At 42.7% G+C, this 16,482-nt stretch overlaps 2 protein-coding genes across 2 annotated transcripts; one reads left to right on the forward strand and one right to left on the reverse strand.

Annotated features, from left to right (window-relative positions):
* Window positions 1-74: 74 nt before the first annotated feature.
* On the forward strand, window positions 75-8,908 carry prepl (prolyl endopeptidase like). Its single transcript, XM_055029170.1, has 15 exons — window positions 75-401; window positions 1,324-1,452; window positions 1,575-1,641; window positions 1,729-1,900; window positions 1,987-2,075; window positions 2,437-2,566; window positions 2,654-2,870; window positions 4,089-4,280; window positions 4,410-4,622; window positions 4,728-4,903; window positions 5,590-5,806; window positions 6,349-6,498; window positions 6,716-6,842; window positions 7,831-7,919; window positions 8,710-8,908. The coding sequence occupies exons 1-15, from the start codon at window positions 270-272 to the stop codon at window positions 8,785-8,787; spliced, it is 2,178 nt and encodes a 725-aa protein (XP_054885145.1). The 5' UTR covers window positions 75-269; the 3' UTR covers window positions 8,788-8,908.
* On the reverse strand, window positions 8,894-16,110 carry slc3a1 (solute carrier family 3 member 1). Its single transcript, XM_055029171.1, has 10 exons — window positions 15,544-16,110; window positions 14,413-14,592; window positions 14,154-14,299; window positions 13,941-14,066; window positions 13,679-13,798; window positions 11,780-11,904; window positions 10,987-11,188; window positions 9,845-10,027; window positions 9,541-9,666; window positions 8,894-9,444 (listed from the first exon to the last, which is right to left on the reverse strand). Exons 1-10 carry the CDS (start codon window positions 15,992-15,994, stop codon window positions 9,013-9,015), a joined length of 2,091 nt encoding a protein of 696 aa, XP_054885146.1. The 5' UTR covers window positions 15,995-16,110; the 3' UTR covers window positions 8,894-9,012.
* Window positions 16,111-16,482: the final 372 nt, after the last annotated feature.

Genomic DNA, 16,482 nt, shown 5'->3' on the forward strand with positions numbered 1-16,482 from the left:
TATTGAAACAGTTTGCAGCGCGTGAGCCAGCTCGATTGTTTTGGCCTGGTTTTTTTTTCTGGCTGCGTCGCCGAGCTAGTTTCGAGCTGTTCCGTCGCTAGCTCATAAACGAATGTGAATTCACAACCAATTTGTAAATATTAACGCTTTAAGTGCGTGTATCCTTTCTTCCCAGCCTTGGAACAGCAGACGCAGCTCTCTGCTGTTATAGCGAGCGAATTAACTGACCGCAAACGCTGAAATGGCCAATTAAAGGTTCAGTGTTGGATATGACAGGTTTGCGTTCACTGCTGCTCTCCTCGGCTCCGCTGCTCCGTGTTTCTCGGGTTTGTTTCTGGGACCTTCGGGTTTCTAAACGCAGAGCCCGGCTGTCCTTATCCGTCCAGCGCCGGTACACTTCGGTAAGAACGTTCAGGGAACTGTGAAGTTCATGTTCACGGTTCGCTTGGGGTTGTTTGAAGTCTCTTTACCAAGTGGTTAAAACGAGCACTAAATCGAACAGCAGATGGCTTTTGGTTGACAGTGACACCCCCCCCACCACTTTTTGGGATGCTTAACTTTAGCTTTCACGTGTTGTCGTAACACATTTATAACGTGACAGCGTTTAGCTGCAATCCTGTCCTTTATGGGAGAGCAAACAAACCCACATATTGGTCAAAATTGACATGCAAAACTAGCACTACACATGACCCTGAACTCACCATCTCCATAAAAATTATTTTTTTTTAAATCTGGTGGTGGCTGTATCATGCTGTGGGTTTGGCTTTTCTTCACCAGGAACAGCAGTCAGAAACGGTTCACTTTTTGGCCTACATTCACAATGCTTTGTGTGATAGAAAGCTAATGCCGCTTCAACCATCGCCGCAGTAAACCACAGTAGATCAGACTGCAGTGGACTGCTTCAAAAGGATGCTTTTCTCTGTGTCTGTCCCATAAAATCCCAAGAAATTGTATTGAAGTTTGTTGTTTTTGTAATGTAAATTTTAAAAAAAAGCACAAGGACTTAGGACTACTTTAAAGTATGTAAAAATTAAAACATGATTTCATGCTGCGTTACTCCAACCTAGTGCATTTTAATAGATGATCACGCTCACGTTGTTGAAATAAATATGTCCTCATTGCTTGTGCTTTTTTTTATTCAGCAACATTAAAAATAAATGAAAAACAATACAAATTTCCTTTAGTGATTTTCAAGTGTGTTTCTATATCTTTTGTGATGAAAAGAAGATGTAATGAGGTCAAGGAACGCCTTTAGGTTATTGATAGTGTAATATTGCTCCATCATTGATAAGTGTTCTTGTTTGGTTTGAATTTATACTTCAGGAAGCTTTTGGGTTGTCATCCGATCATCTGAGCTCTGGATCTGACAAGTACCAGCAATTAAAGAAGTATTTTGTAAGGAGACTGAAGGCAACATACCACAGGTTCCACAGTATACCTGATTACTCCGTGGTAAGACAAGATTCAGGGTTGTAGTCATTTGTTGTGGTTTACATTGTGAAGTTAGTGTCTGGGTGATTAAAAGAAAGTATAATATTCACTCTTTCAACTTCCTGCGGATTGTCCCATTCCAGGTGTGTGGATGTCACCATGTGTACTTCACGAAAGTTGACGGCATCTACAGAATAGACAAAAGAGATCGTAAGCAAGGAATGAGCATATATTTTCAAGGGGATAGGAATTACATTTACACAGACATTAATTCTTCCTCATCCTCCATATTTTTAGGTACTCCAGAGCCTGAGCAGGTGTTAAATCTGGAGCATGTGTCGAGGGCGGACAGGAGGACGAGAGCTGAGAGTGATGAGAGGTTTCAGTGGACAATTCAGAGAATTCGTCTGTCTCCACGTGAAAAGCATCTCGCCGCCACACTGAAATGTTGTCACACAGAAGAGCTCAAGTAAATTAAACATGGAGGTGTAACTTATTCCAAAATGTTGACTGCCACACTTTTAATTGTTCATTTTTTTCACTGTAATAATCTAGGTGTGTTGTTGTGAGACTTGGAGAGAGAATTATTTCCATTTTGCCCCCCCACTACATCCTTCTTGAGCTACAGAGCGTCTTCAGCTTTGGTAAATATCCAAAAATGTTTTGGAATAATTCAGCCGTGCCAAAGATTACAGAGTTAAAACAAAGCATACCTAATATGCAGTTGTAGTAAAAATAAATGCATCCCTTTTATCGCTAAGAATTGGATGTGTTTTCTGTTTTTAATTTATCTTTCCTATGTTACCATTTTGCCTTTATCTTTTTATTTATGTATTAGAAACTTGTGGAATCTGTAATATGTGGTTTTGTGAACTTGACACTAGATTTAAATGACAGAACAAATTACGAATCAGATCATTTTAAGCACTGAAAACCTAAAATGAATGGATGTAGAGATGCAGTTTGCATTGATCTCGGCTTTTATGTTTATGTCCATCTGTGAAGAGTGGGCGACGGATGATGTCCTGTTCTACACAACTCTGGAAGGCCTGAGTTCCAGCTCCGTGTTTCGCCTGGACCTCGAAACCGAAGGCAGCAGCAAAGTAACGTCCGTGTACCAGGAAACTCAACCTGAGTGCGTGTTAGCGTTGGGTCAGGTAAACCGTCTTCCTTCTGTCAAATAATTAACCAAGTAACCCAAACCGTACCATCCTCTCCGCAGTGTGTTTGTGGAGGTTGCCCTGTCCAGAGACCGACAGATCCTCGCCATTAACTGCAACAGTAGAACAAGCTCAGAGGTGATGCTGATTGATGTGACAAAGTCCCATTTAGAGCCTTTTGTGATTCAGCCTCGTCAGCCGGGCCTCCTCTACCATGTGGAGCACTGGAAAGGATCCCTCATTATATTGGCTAATACTGGGCCAGGACAGGAGTATCAGGTAGAGTTTCAACAGCAACTTATCAAAATGAATCTAAGAGAAAAAAAACTGAATATTCACAGTAATGTAAATGCATGTAAGACTTAAAAAAATAAAATAAAAATGATATGCAGTCGATGGATTATGCAGTTGGTTCATACCTCATATTCAGTGCCTTTGTCTGGTGAATGGACTCTAATGCCTAATTATTACAGCTGATTCCTCATTTTGGGCTTTTAGCTTCTCTGAGATCAATATGTCAATTGGGTCTGTTGTTCTGGTTTAGGTGCCAAAGAGTTATGTCATTTTTGAAAATTTTGCGTAGCTAAAATTTCTGTAATCTGTCCTACATTAAGGTCTAGTAGTTACATATGTTAAATGATGAATTGATTCAAGGTATTCCAGATGTTTTGTGCTTTCAACCACTGTTGGTTGAAGCAAGGGAATTTAGTGTCATGCCTTCTCGTTAAATATTAATGTTTGTGTGTTGTTGTTTCTGTGGTTCTTATTGTGACATGCTGTTAAATTAATCTTTATTTGGACACAAATAAAGACCTTTATAAATAAATATCTAAAAAAAACTGTTTACTAAACAGCCAATTGCCAATTGTTTTGAAAACAAGCATCATGTTATTTCAAGTTACATCGAACACACAGACAATGAAACCTCAACTTTGTTTACAGATGTCTCTGCAAGCAAAGTTATGTAGTCAAATATCTATAATATTTTAGAAACTACCAGAAAAAGGGAAAGGATGTCTGGAAAAGTGTACAATTTTAATTATAATTCTTATTAGAGCTCATTTTTCACTAATGACCTCAAACAAAAAAGAGAGAGATTTATACAGAGATTACGTAACACACAGATGAACAGCGATCATGAATTGACTTTTGAAGCCCATTGGATTCACTGGTCTTTGTTCCGGGATTTCAGAGGAAAGTGCTTTGTGTACAAATTGACTCCACATTTTTCAGATATTTACTTGCGAAAGCTTTTGAAAGCCACATGTCATTCTTCCTCCAATCTCTCTATTTTGTTCTACCTTGCGTTTGCCGCACAAAAGCCGAACAAAATACACTTATGGTGGTTAAAATGTGGTTTGAATACCTTCAAGATACTGCATGTCATCATCAGCTACCTTTGATTCCTCATAAAGTATTAGGTTATTTCAAGCAACATGCATGTGCATATCTGTTATTCTTGTTTCACATTATGTGTGTCTTCTTTCTGTTTACTAGGTGATGCAATCTCCCACATCTGAGCCGTCAAGAGCTTCATGGGCGACTTTATTTGTCCCCGACCCTGACACTCCTATCAAAGACATGGATGTAGTTGGAGACTACTGTTTGCTGGTTCTAAAGACGCCAGCCAATGAACTCGCTCTAGGCGTGATGTCACTGTGCAATCCCAAAGAGACATACTTTATAGAGGTCAGTGTGAGAGATGGGATAACTTGGAAGAAAAGTCCTTCTAAATTTTCTGCCTATTTTATTCTTTCATGTTCTTTTTGTTTTGGTTGTTTTCTACTCCATATATATATTTCTGCTTTCATTCCTAAGCTCCCCTCCTGGGCTTGCGCTATTGAAACCAAGAAACCGGGCGTGGCAGGCCAGCAGGACGTGTTAGAGTTCCTCTTATCGTCTCCAGTCCACCCACCCGTCCCATTCTCGCTGGATCCTGAGAAAGGACTCTTGTTGTCAGACCCAGGAACTCAGGCCCACTCTGAGAGTCACCGCAAGTACATCACCACACGCTTGAAGGCCTGCAGCCAAGTAAGAGCGTCTTTAAAACAAACTCACAGAGTAAACTGAGATGTTTATGCTCTTGTCGCACCTTGACCAGCAAAAACATCCACTGCTGTTCGGTTCTTTTATCAGGATGGCACTTCAGTGCCGGTGACGCTTCTCCATGCCGCAAATGTGGAGGATCTGAGTCAGGCGCCTTTGCTTGTTCACGTATATGGAGCTTATGGTAGAGACCTCAGTATGGAGTTCTGCCCAGTGAGACGTTTTCTGTTGGAGCAAGGCTGGGCTCTGGCCTACTGTCATATTAGGTAAGGCATCATCCTTCTTGTGATTTAAAACAACAAAAAACACTTTAGATTTTTCTAGATTATTTGCAACAAGCTTACTAAATGTTGTAAAAAGAACCTTTTTAGTTTAGATTCTTGTCAGATTGAGCTACAGGTTTCCTTTGTGCACTCCAGTTTTATTTTTCCTAAAATCTGGCAGGGTTCCACTTTCCTAGTGTGCAGAGCCGTCAGGAATCTGAGTGGAAGCAGTGAAAGATGGCCGCTGTGAATCAGTCAGGAAAGAATACCTGATCTATCATATTCATCTATCAAAACCCACATCTGAACATAAATATCCTTGAGAAAACTTGAGATTGGCTTCAACTATATTTTACATACTTGGATTGTTCAACAACTCTTAAAAAGTGCCATCATCTTCTACACGTGTAATGTACTAAAATCATTACCATTAAAAACATCAAACTTTTAAATGTGTAGGCTTGTCACAATAACAAATGTTGCTGGACGATAAATAGGCCAGTAATTTTTGAAATAAACAATAATATTGTTGTTTTTGAGAACATTTATTCATAATGGCATAGTAATGCAAGTCACTCTCTCAAACACTAATAAAGTTTGATTTTATGGAGAACACTTAACACTGCAGCGGAAGACACTGTGCATATCCAAAAAGAATTTGCTGGCGATCGTCTCTGTTCTGCGCGTAGAGGCGGTGGGGAGCGCGGCCTCTCTTGGCACAGACAAGCCCGGGTGGAAGGGAAGCGGAGGGGAGCGGAGGACCTCCACGCGTGCCTCCAGGAGCTTTTCTCTTCGGGAGTCTCCTCTGCTTCTCTCACCGCCCTCACAGCCTGCAGCGCTGGAGCCGTGCCAGTGGCGGCGCTGTGCAACTGGAAGCCAAACATGATGCGTGCTGCAACACTGCAGGTAAGATGTTGAATGTGTCAGGGTCTGTGTTTTCATCACTTCATCTCAAGTGAGGGCTGGGTTTCATCCATATTTAGGGTTAAAATGTTTTACACATTGTTTTTAATATAACATTATTATTATGTATCCAAACAGTGCCAAATTTCAGAAAAACTAAAAACTTTTTACATCAATCTATAGATGATCTTTCACCTTTGAGGTATTCAGAAACATAGAATTTGTATTTATGGTCAGAGTTCAGGTTAAAACGTATTAAATGTTACAGATTCTATTATAGAGCTGATCTAAATAGATTAAACTGGTCTGAAATCAGTAAGGTTGTCCTGTATCATTCTGCTGAAATAAAACTTCTATATCTTTCTGTTTTGTGATTTGTGGAGCAAGTGTAACCGTTTTGCACTTTTTGTACTTGAACGAAATACAAACGAGCTTGAAAAAAAAATACAAGAAAAAAAAAAGTAAATTTGTATCTTGAAATTTTTTGAAATGCAACATTTCTAGAAACCCTGCAGATGTGAAGGCATCCCCGTGTCTCTGTGCAGGCTCCTTTCCTCGACGTGTTGGGGACGATGGAGACAGCCGTTCGGCCTCTGACTGTGGAGGACAGAGACGAGTGGGGGGACGCCGTGGGAAACCTGCATCACAGACACATCGTCGCTTCATACTGTCCCCTTCACAACATCACTCCTCAGGTATGAAGAAGCTGCTTCCTCTGCTGCTTCACTCTCTTAAACTAACATCTGTGTTGATTTTGTTACGTGGCGCAATGCAACAACAAAAAAAAACATGTAGAATTCACTTTGTGCATTTATTTTCATCTGTCATTTCAAACCTTAAATTTATGATTCTTTCAAGAATTAGATATTCTTAATTTATGTTTTTTTTCCCCATTCTTTCTGTGTGAAACAGCGCTACCCATCTATGCTGCTGACAGCCTACAGCGGTGATCCTAGGATTCCTCTGGAAGGCGTCCTCAAATACACCAAATATGTAAAGGAAGCCATTCATACGCACCTAAACAGGAAGCAAAACGCAGGTACTTACATACAGACTCCATTTTAATAATTGTCTATAATCAGAGCGCTACAGCCACTGAGATGAAAGTGACAGCCATTTGTTTTGTTTGATGGTATACTTTATTCGTATTTATACCGGAAAGCTTTTCTTGCTGTGCATCGTCTCCCTTGCAGCACACCTGTGAGGTTGTTTTCAGAGAACCTCTCCAGTCGATGTTTTAATGCATCTTTTCGTTGGACCGGGCCGTCGGTGCAATTTAGACCCCATGGAGATGCTCCGTATTCTTCCAGGAGTCATTTCCTCTTCAGCGGAGGTTTTATAGCTCTGGGTCATCCCCCAATAGTAGTGTCAGTGTGAAGGTCAGCGGAGGCAGCGGTAATAGATGTACGGGTGTCTGGGGGAAGTCTTTCCACCGTGCAGCATTGGTCACCTTGTGGTAAAACCTGTGCATGTGTCAGCTAATTGCTCTCTCTTTTTTTTCCCCACAGACAGGCTCTTTCTCCCTCTCACTTATAATCTTCCTTCAAGACGTTGGTGGTACTCCTTATTTACACCACACTCTCTCTCTCTCTCTATCTCTGCCTCGTCTCCTCCAGCTTCAAATGCACGTATTATCTCTCTCCTCCACCATTTCGCACCCACGTTGTTCACGCGCACCTAGCAGCTTCGGTGCCTGCGTTTGTGGGGAGATGTCTCCCTAATCTGTCTCTCTGTTCTCCTGAGTCTTTGATAAAGTGCTGATGGCACAGGCGCATGGAGGCGGGCGGGAAGGCCCATTAGCATGGTAAAGAGATAGCGTATCAGAGCAAGAGATTAGACTCCACAGACAGGGGAGCTGTCAAGGTCAAGACCGTACTTGTGAATCAGTCCGTACCACAGAAAGGAGGGAGGTGGATAACATGGAGTGGGGCAGTTTGACGTAGAGATACTGGGTTCGCAGTGAGATGAAGGCGATTTCTAAAAATAGGCCATTTTCTTCCATTTTGCTTTTGTTTTCTTTCCTTCAGATTGTGAATCAGCACCGAGCATAGTTCTGAATGTCCGACCGGGAGCAAACCATCTTGGTCCCGAAGATTTTGTTCAAATGCTGGAAGAGGTGAGTCAGAAAGAGAGAGGAACAGGGAGGTGAAGTACAGAAATCGTACTTTCTGATATCTAGAAACAAACTCCTGTGATAGTCCTGGCTGGATGTTTGGCCAGTCGTCTTTGGTTTCCTGACACTCTCCAATTATTGAATACATTTTCAGTTGAGTTAAGATTGAAGCCTGGCCACAAACCTCATGCAAGTCTCCACTGTCCAGTCCAAAACCAGTTCCAATGTGTGTTCTGGGTTATTTCATCCAGTTTGAGCAATTCACCAGCACCTTGATGAGACGAGTTAATGCAGTGACGTTTGAAAGCCACGCCTCCTCCGAACACCGTTGTCTTTGTTGCACAATAGCTCGACTTTTGCCTTAAAACCTTTCTCCTGAAGGCATCCGGCTTGTCCATGATGGCAGCTGGAAATTTCAGTCACACTGGAAGGAATCTGTCCAGAAGCAGAAGGTTCCACTTCATGATAGCGTCACGGCATCATGGGTTTGTGGCAGGAAACCAACCAATTTAAACGAGCTCTACCAAAAGTTGCCAAAGCCAGATTGAGGAAATTATTGCTTCTTTGAGAAAATCCACATAAAAAAAAAAAGAAAACTTTAAAGACCATTGAAGTTCTTTGATCTTTCTACCCTGGACAAGAATGAAATGTGTCAATAGAAGCTAGGTTATTTAATTTTAATTTACCTCATCTATGTGTTGGTAGTTATAGGTAATATTACAATATTGGTCATAATTTGGCTAACATACTTTCCATTAAATTCACAAAAAAGTGTGTTTTCTGCCTGACACAGGAGGCTTTTAAGCTTGCGTTTCTATACACGGAGCTGAACCTGGACACTCCACGACCTCGACGCAAGAGGAAGAGATAGCTCAGCTGTGGAGAGGCAGTGAGAAAAGCAGAGCTGTATTTACATCACTGTGACGACCACGTTTTCCACTCTGTACGGGAAGAAGAAAGAAGTCACCTCCAGTGAATTCATCGACAAGCGTTTGCTTTATTGTGCTCCATTATCCCTTTTGAATCAAGACACCTCAAGACAACCTCTGTAAATCGATTTACAAGACCGTACAGTTCACGTAAAAGCTAAATTGCTTTAGCATTTGTAAAGAATGCCAACAGTCTCCAAGTAGCAGGCCTTCTCGGAGACATAGCACTGTGCGGGATGGTTGGGATGGAACCGAGTGTAGGTGGAGTACCGTATGACCAAACCCTCTCCCGCCTCTGTCTGGATGCGGGATTTCTGGAAAACTTTCTGGTTGTTGGCTGTGTTGGTGCTCATCAGCACTCGGAGCTCGTCGGGCAGCTCCTTGACAGCAGAGAGATCCGTTGTGCTGGGTCCTTTGCCGAAGTTAATCACCATGAGGTACGCTTCTTTGTGCCCATCGAGCTCTCTGAGGTAAGAGAAAACGTTGGCGTCGGAGAGGACGTAGCAGAACCAGCCGCGCAAAAAAGGGAGCTCCGACTGCCGCAGCCCATTCAAGAAGCGATACTGAGAGAGAACGGAGCCTTCTTCTTTACTCTGGACCTGAGGGAAAAGAATGGACAAAAGTAAAAACAGTGAGACGGATATGAGAACTGTCTTTTATCGGGTTTTCTCTGTGTTGCGTTAGATGTCACATACCTCCACATTGACAGTTTCGTAACTGGGATGAACAGGTAACCAGGTCTTGTCGGTTTGGGTGTTGAAACCAGCGTTCTTCTCACTATTCCACTGCATCGGAGATCGCTCAGGGTCCCGACTGAGACTCTGAGGTCAAAGAATACAAATGATTATACTCCAGTTGACCTCATACACAATAACTACAGCTACCCAACAATAAAGCCTACTTTTCTTGAACCCTTTTTTTTGTAATGCCATGAATTAAAAGTCATACTTTTGTATACATTTGTTTTTAGTGTTTGTTCACAGTACGAACTCTACTGACCACGTTGTATTTCCCAGCAGGGTCTTGCACTTGGCTTTGTGTGATATTAATGTTCTCCATGCCAATCTCTTCGCCGTAGTAAGTCGTCGGTGTGCCGGGGAGCGTCAGTAGCATCAGGTTGATGGCACGAACATAAATCCGACCAGCACTGGAGCCGATTCTAGGCCTGTCGTGGTTTCCGACCTGGTTACAGTGGAGGTAAGAGGTGGAGAGGTGAATGAGATCGAGCTAGAAGACTTTACCTGATAAGTTTTTGTTGGGAAAAAAATATCTCAAGTTAAAAAGTCTCAATAGAGAAACTTAAAAGTTGTGCACCAAAAAAAAAAAATTTTTATAGAATCCCCAAACTGAAATTAATGCAGATTTATTCAGATTTGACCTGCTGATCCCGATTCCCAGCGTGGCCTTGTAGCACTGATGGCGGACAACTGTTCCTCAATGGTCAGTCTGCGCTTTAAACATTGAGGGCTGTCCCAGCATATGTTAACATGCCCCAAAGTATTCTAATAATGTGTGTGTCAGTCTATGAATATGTGAATGTTTGTGAGTGAATGTGTGAACTGAGCCTTAGTGTCAGGTGCTTTCAGTTTCCACACGCCACCAACTTGGAGCAAACTTCCAGAAAACTTGCAAAACTGCAGAAACACTGAGTTCCTTTAAATCATGGCTAAAACCCACCTGTTTATGTCTGCCTTTGATTGGTATTAAATGGAACATCGATCAACAGATATGACCGAATGTGATGCTTATTGCTTGTTTATAATTGGTTACAATGTTATGTTTTTATGCCATAAAGCCCTTTAGACTGCTTTCTTATGATACAAATAAACTTGACATGACTTTGAGAATGCTACATATCTGTACTCAGTTCACTCAGCATGTACAAATATTAAGAAGACTCATTTAAATACCTGGGTCAGAAAATAGACAACCCTTATTCAAACCAACTGCTGTATTGTGATCATAAATGCTGAAAACGCAACATCATCTTTGCTGTCATAAATATGTGGCTTTTTCTCCTTATCAGAAGAGAATATGGATCTTATCTTTTTTTATATCTATTTGAATAAATTGCAACATACTTAAAAGGGCATCATTTTTTATTATTATTATTATTCTAGAAGAACTAAGTAGATATTTACCACCCAGTTAGGCCATTTTCCTTTGGGCATGTTGGACATCCAGAGGTCAACCAGATGTTTAGCCCACCAGCCGCTGGTGTTGTGAGGCAGGTCCAGCAGGTAGAAGTTGAAGGGGAAGTCACTTTCTTTTACTAGCGGCGTTCCATAGTACATCATGGTCTTATCCACCTCTTCATAGTCATAGGATTCTGTCACCATGAACCTGCAGAACAATAAAAACCCAGGTTACATGTGAGACGGTACACAAACTGAGCTGCCATTTCTTACGAAACTGTTCTGACACAAACATGGAAATCATTAAGTAAATATGCCTTCAGTCTTAAACCTGCTGAAAAAATGCGTGCACTCCACCCATGGTGTGTTGTTTTTATACTTTAGAGGTAGCCATAAAGAAATCTGAAATTATCTTACAATATAGTTTATTGGCCAAATGTGTTCTTCTGATAAGATCCAGGAAAATCCTATAGTGATTCATTACACAGTGTGTGTTTTCACTTTATTGTGATGTTCATGGTTTGCAGCTGATAAAAAAACAAAACATTATTTTTCATAGAAAAAGTCTTGCATAAAACCACTACAAATAATTTACTACGAATTATTATGCTACAGCCTCCGTTCGTAATGAATGTCTGTAAGATGAGTTTCCCTTTCTGGATGAAATCATTGAAATAAACTAACCTTAATTACAAGGGAATCTATCACAATGTGCTTCTACTTCGAGGCCCGGCTTTTTTGATAAAAACAATTTCACTGGAGGTTTATGTGCGGCGCTGCAGTCTGCATGCACTCCTACCTGTATCTGCCAGGTTCCCGGCTGTATTCGTCCATCACTGCTCTGAACTCTCTCAGCATGTCGTGCAAGCCCACCTGGCTGGTGGTGTAGTCATGGTACAAGTCCCACTCTGTCGTTACTAATTCCTGAAATGCGAAAGCATTAAAGGACATTTTTAAAGAAGATGGTAGAGGATTTGCAGGAAGGACTCAGTCATTTTTTCAGGACAGAGTCAAGTGGATTTTCCACGTATTTTTGTTTGAGGAAGGGCTCGACTCGAAATCAGACTGCTTTCTCAGGCTGGTTCCAGGTTAGGCTGATGGGATGCAAGTAGAAAACAAATACAAGACTCTGACTTTGACTTGGTAAGTCAAGCAGAAGTGAAGGAAAGTTTCCCTCTAATTTACAGGTGAACCTTTTTTGTTTTGTTTTCAAGAACAAGAAAGAAGGTCACTTCTTGTTAGTGGCCAATGTGTCTTACTTCTATTTCAGCGTTACATGTTTCACTGAATCAACCTGCTTCGCTCCTCAATTTCTGTTTTAAAAGGCCAGTGACTAACAGCTGATGCGTCCGGTTGCCTGGGTAAGTCCAAGCCACTCGGCTTACATCATCACCGAACAAACGAGCCATTATGCCAACCACTAACTCACAAACAAGCTGTTATTTTGGGTTTTTTTACAGTTATTACCAGCCATAAATGTTTAAAGCAGAAATTATGGCGCAGACACGCAGTTATAAAAATCTGCAGATGAGTTTATAGCTGTGTTTCCAATTTTACAGCAGACTGTAAATAACTTTAGTTTGATAGTCTGAAGATGTAAAACTCTGCACGTGTGATCTAAAATCAAAGTCTGAGTCAGTCCCAGCATCACAGCATTAGTCCACAGTGGTCAGTAAATCCCAGTGACTTGCTAATCCTCTAAAATATGCTTCTTTTCTACTAATCTTTTCTGTTGGGGAGGAGGGTGAGGAGAAAAAGAAAAAAAAACAAAAGCTGCCTCCGCAAGGTTTTCTTTACTTATGTCAGAGTGTGTCATTAAGTCTTTTGAATTGCAATTACAGTGTTTTCTTAAGAAAAGCGCAGGATGAACCTGACATTTAAGCCAGCGATAAATAATAAACGGCACACGGCGTACAGCGAGAAACATCCCACTCAGCTGTTACGGGCCGTTCGGTCGGCCGAGGTGTTTCTGCCCACGCCGCTGCTTTCATGCATCTCATTATTCTAATCTGGATTCTGACACGCCACTTTATGAGTCAATGAAATAAAGTCGGGATTGTATAACGGAAGGTTAAAGCGGGGATTGTTAACCGAGCTGAACTTTGAGCGGTGGGAGTTACAGCGGCAATTAAAATTTAACACGACGAGCGGAGAGGGTGGGGGAGAAAAAAAAAAAAGCGGAGGATTTGTGAGAATATCGTCGTGGGAAAAGAAGGAAAATGTTTTTATGCTCTGCACCGTCGTTCGCTTGTGAAAATGTGGACAGCGTTTGGTCAACAGAATCGATTCATTTGGATGTTGTCGTGCTTAATTTTTTTCCACATTTGGTCACATTAAAACCACAACCTTCTGTGTATTTCATTTGTATTTTATGTCCCAAGACATGGCCGTCCACCTATTTTCCAGAGACCATAAGTTGCGTACTCCATCATTTTAGCATGTAAGTGGTGAAACAAAACAAAAGAACCTACTGTTAAAACACAAAGCCATTAGCAGTCCAGTTTAAAGTTCATCTCAGTACAGCAAACATGGAAGAAAAAGATCTGGGCTGATAAAACCAACAACGTTTTTTGGCCATCAGGTCACAAAAGGCGGCTTGATGGACAATAGTTTGTAGACTCAACCATCCCGATGAAGTTCATCGGAGTTTGTGCTTGTAACGTGATCGCATGTGGTGAGGTCAGAAGGGAGCGCTCACCGGCGGCTTGTCTGGATCCACCTGTGGCTCGTCTCTCAGATGCGCCGCTTCCAGCATGTGTTTGACCGCGTCCATCCGGAAGCCGTCCACCCCCTTCTCCAGCCAGAAACTGATGAGATCCTGCAGAGAAAGAATGAAAATGCACATTTGATTAGGAATGTCACACTTTTTCTTGTTACCTTCATCAGACTACCATACGGTTTGTGAAGCAGCAATGCAAGATTACTACGTCATAAAGTTTTCTGAAGAATCGGCATCTTACAATGATCTCTTGAACGACGTCGGGGTTCCTCAGGTTCAGGTCTGGCTGCTCCTTGAGGAACTGGTGCAGGTAACACTGCCCTCTGACCTCATCGTAAGTCCACGAGGAGTTTCCAAAAATACTCACCTGCGTGACAAGCGGAGGACGCGATCAGCACCGGAAAAATGAGAAAAAGTACCCAGCGCCGTGTGAAACAGCAGCACAAGCACAAACCCAGTTGTTGGGCTTCGGGAAAGCTGGATCGCAGTCCGTCCAGACGTAGTAATCCTTGTAGTGAGGATCTCTGGTCCGGCTCAGGTTGAACCAGCGGTGGCGGTCACTGGTGTGATTGGGAATGAAGTCCATAATCAGCTTCAAACCTGGGAAGGAGAGACAGGAAGGAATGACACTTCAATCTGTCATCATCAATCTTGACACGAGACCAGAAAACCCCACTTCCACGTCTCCGAAAAACAGAACAACAAAAACACACCCCGGTTGTGCATTTCAGCCAAAAGTTCGTCAAAGTCCTGCATGTTTCCGAAGAGCGGGTCGACATCCCTGAAGTCCTCCACGTCGTAGCCGAAGTCTTTCATTGGAGAGCGGTAGAAAGGGCTGATCCACACCGCCTTGATGTTCAGGTCCAGGAAGTGGTCCAGCTTCTCCTTGATTCCTGCATGGGCCCACAGTTACAGTTACAGAAGTACTCAGATTACAACTCCATTGGATTACTCTTAATGTAGTTTTATGAAGTTTCAAAGAGTCAGTAGTTTCTGACCTGGCCTTGACAGATACATCATACTGAATTGTTATTGATCAAAGTAAATGGTTGATTGTGTAACAGAGCAGCATTTTACTGCTCTGTTACACAACATTCTCATTATAGTAATGAACAGATAAAAAAAATAATGTTTCAGTCTGAAGTCAATCTGATTATAATCGCTAAGCCAGAATGTTATCAAAGATACAAAACAATCTTGTATTTCTGAAAAGTTAAAACCTCGCAAAAGTTCAGAATAGTCGTGTTTCGCTTTTAGTTTTTCTGTATTCTTCTCGAACCCCAGTCAGTCATGCTGAGCCAGGCTCTGGTTCGGCTGGAGGTTTCTTCCTGTTAAAAGGGATGTTTTTCTTCTCTGTCGCTAAATGCGTGCTCGGCGTGAGGATCTCTGTAAAGCCAGTAAAACAACGCCGGCGAGTTTCTGCTGTTGCTGCGTGCTCGCTGCAACTCCGTACAGTCTGCCGGGTTTCCTTAAAATACTTTTTGAAGCTGCTTCAAACAATTACTGGGATTATTAGAAACGTATGTGTGACTGAATTGAAAGTGTTGCTTCGAGGTGAGCTGCAGTCCCTCTAAACTCCAGAATCACCTTAACTTGCTGCGTGTGGAAAGAAAGCCATTCCCACAGCATGACGCTGCCACCATCATGTCTCACCATACAGATAGCTTGAGAACTCCAGATAAGATGGAGATCGTCTCCATTGGCAAATGATGTGACTTTCTTGTGAGATTATATTTGGGTGTATCACAGTCAAGGGGCACTACTTGTTATATTTTAAAAAGGACTGTAAATCATGTATTTTCTTTCATCAGTGATAATAAATACTAAAAACGACCGCACCCGACCTTTGAGGTCTCCGACTCCATCCCCGTCAGAGTCCTTGAAGGAGCGGGGGTAGACCTGGTAGACCGGGGTGATGTGCCACCAGCGCAGGCACGGCGGGGACAAGGCGATGATGGTGACGGTGACGGCCACCAGCGCCAGGGTGCAGCACACCACCAGCCAGAACAGGATCTCCCGGGGCACCCGGTACCGCGCCCTGCAGGAGTGCAGCAGCAGCACCTCCTTGGGCATCCCGGCGTACGGCTTGACCTGCGCGTACTCGTCCGCAGCCGCGTCCAGCTTCACCACCGCGGCGGAGGAGGAGGCGCGCCGCCGCTCCCCGGTGCCCGAGCTGCGGGTGTCCGTCGACCCGCCGCCGTCGTCCGCGTCCTTGTAGCCCGGGTTTCTGATGGCTTCCTCCAGCTCCATTTGACCGCTGTTCTTTTTAAAACTCATCTCGATATCTCTGGTCATTCGAGAAGAAAAAAAATGAAATGAAATAACTTTGGAAGTGAGCGCGAGGACGCTGCGAGGTCAGAGCGGCGGATGGAGCTCAGTCTGCCTCAGCGCCACCTGTGGAATGCGGCTGAGCGCCGTGGAAACCTGAGGACTAGTTACAGATTAGCCTTTCTTATCTCGGTGCAGAGTGGGCTGGCTGAGCACGAAGGACCGTCAGCCTGCGTGTCGAGCGTCGTCAGCGATTTTAAAACAATATTGCACTCAAATGTCCGTGATGTTCACGTTCAAGATAATAATAATATAAAACACCTTCTCGAAATCAGAGCGGGCAGAAATCCCTCCGCCCGCTGCCTGCCGGCTTTCAGAACTTCTTTTATGAAAGGAACGACTTCTTTAATCATCTCAAAGGTCAAAGGTCCCCCACTGTCGTGTCATATTTACATTATCACTTCATCAGTATCTTGATGAATCGGCTCCATTTTGATGAAGCAAAATCATTTTTT

Source organism: Poeciliopsis prolifica, unplaced genomic scaffold (assembly GCF_027474105.1).
Source record: "Poeciliopsis prolifica strain line A6 unplaced genomic scaffold, Auburn_PproV2 SCAFFOLD005, whole genome shotgun sequence".
In the NCBI taxonomy this organism is placed as follows: Eukaryota; Metazoa; Chordata; class Actinopteri; order Cyprinodontiformes; family Poeciliidae; genus Poeciliopsis; species Poeciliopsis prolifica.